The sequence below is a fragment of the Emiliania huxleyi genome (assembly GCF_000372725.1).
Source record: "Emiliania huxleyi CCMP1516 unplaced genomic scaffold EMIHUscaffold_109, whole genome shotgun sequence".
NCBI classification, from domain to species: domain Eukaryota; phylum Haptophyta; order Isochrysidales; family Noelaerhabdaceae; genus Emiliania; species Emiliania huxleyi.
Window position 1 is genome coordinate 20726 of NW_005201851.1, and position 1372 is coordinate 22097.

The 1372-nt window shown below is 67.8% G+C and overlaps 1 protein-coding gene across 1 annotated transcript in view; it reads right to left on the reverse strand.

Annotated features, from left to right (window-relative positions):
• Positions 1 to 924, reverse strand: part of EMIHUDRAFT_108787 (hypothetical protein) — a gene marked incomplete at both ends in the record, with an annotated part of 2817 nt that extends 1893 nt beyond the window's left edge. The window contains one exon of the mRNA XM_005792148.1: positions 795 to 924. Within this exon, the coding sequence (XP_005792205.1) occupies positions 795 to 924 (130 nt within the window). The remainder of the gene's footprint in view (positions 1 to 794) is intronic.
• Between the last annotated feature and the right edge of the window lie 448 nt (positions 925 to 1372).

The window sequence follows — 1372 nt, forward strand, 5'->3', positions numbered from 1 at the left end:
CACTCAGAGCCGCGTCCCCTGTTCGCCACCCCGACGCCCAAGGCGCCCGAATCGAACGACAGGCGGCACGCGAAGACTGGTTGCAATCCCGCCGACCGCCAGGCCGCGGGATGATGTGCGCGGGGTCTTGTAGTGGGTCTCGGAAGCTCTCCTCTCGGGCTTGGAGCCTACCCCTCTCCCTTGCCCTCGGAACAGTGTTTCCGAGTCGAGGCGTGTGCTTGCCGGTCGACGGCCGCGACAAACATTTGGTATTGCTAAAAATCTCTCTCTCTCTCGGCCGCGCGCGGTTGGCATTGTGACGAAGGTTGCGCGCGGCCGCGGCGCGCCCGCCATGGCGCGCCTACCAGCGGCAATGTCGAGGCACGGGAACGCTTACCCGGGGTCGTCCTCTGAGCCTGGTCGTCGGCGCCGCGATGCCACGGCGGCGCATTCGACGTCGTCGGCGCGCTGCCCCGCGTTGAGCCCCGCCGCACGTAGCGACGGCTGCAGGTCGGCCCGGTGCAGCGCGCCCTCGCCGCTGAAGAAGGGCAGTGAGGTTATGTATGTCTGTAGGAAGGTGTATGTTAGGTTCGCTTCGCAAAACCTGGCAAGAAGAATTTTACTATACAAGCCCCTCTCACAGCAGACTGGCTCGGACTGGCAAGAAGAAAAACGTGGTTGGGAGATGCACTTGTGGCTCTGATCTTGCAGCTCCCTCCGCGCGCGACCGAGAGCTCTCTCCCTTCTCCTTCGGGACCAACCGCAGCCTTGACCATGGAGGAGGTCAAGACGCCTGGCGCCATGGAGGTGCGCACCGCCGTAGCCACCGGCTCGACTCGCGCCGTGCCGCGCGGTTGGCGGAAAGTGTGGCCGCCCGTCTCCCGTCGAGACCAACCACACCGCCAGATGCAGCACGCGCGCGCGAGAGAGGGACAGCTTGCGCATGACGCGAGTGACGCGGCAGCAGGGTAGAGGCGCGTCCTCAGTGCGCCGGCGTGAGCCCCTCCTCCGCATCGCTCCGCGCAGGAGGAGGACAAGGTGTACGTGCCTGGTTCGCCCGAGGATCTCGCGCGTTTTTTTGCAAAGGTGCCCACCACGCGCCACGCCACTCCCTTCCGGCCCCGCCGCCTGCCTCCCATCGCCGCCGCTCACCGCCTCCACCGCCTCCGCCGCCTCCGCCGCCACCACCCGCCTCCCCACCTCGCCTCGCCACCTCGCGCTGTCCCCCTGTCGCCGACGCCGCCTCCTCCTCCGCCTTCTGCTTCTGCAGCGACTCTCGCCTCCGTGGCCGAGCTACCGCCGCCGGTCTGCCGACGCCCCTCGCCTCCACCCTCGTCTCCACCTTCGACTCCACCCTCGCCTCTACCCTGGACTCCGCTGCCACCACCCCCTC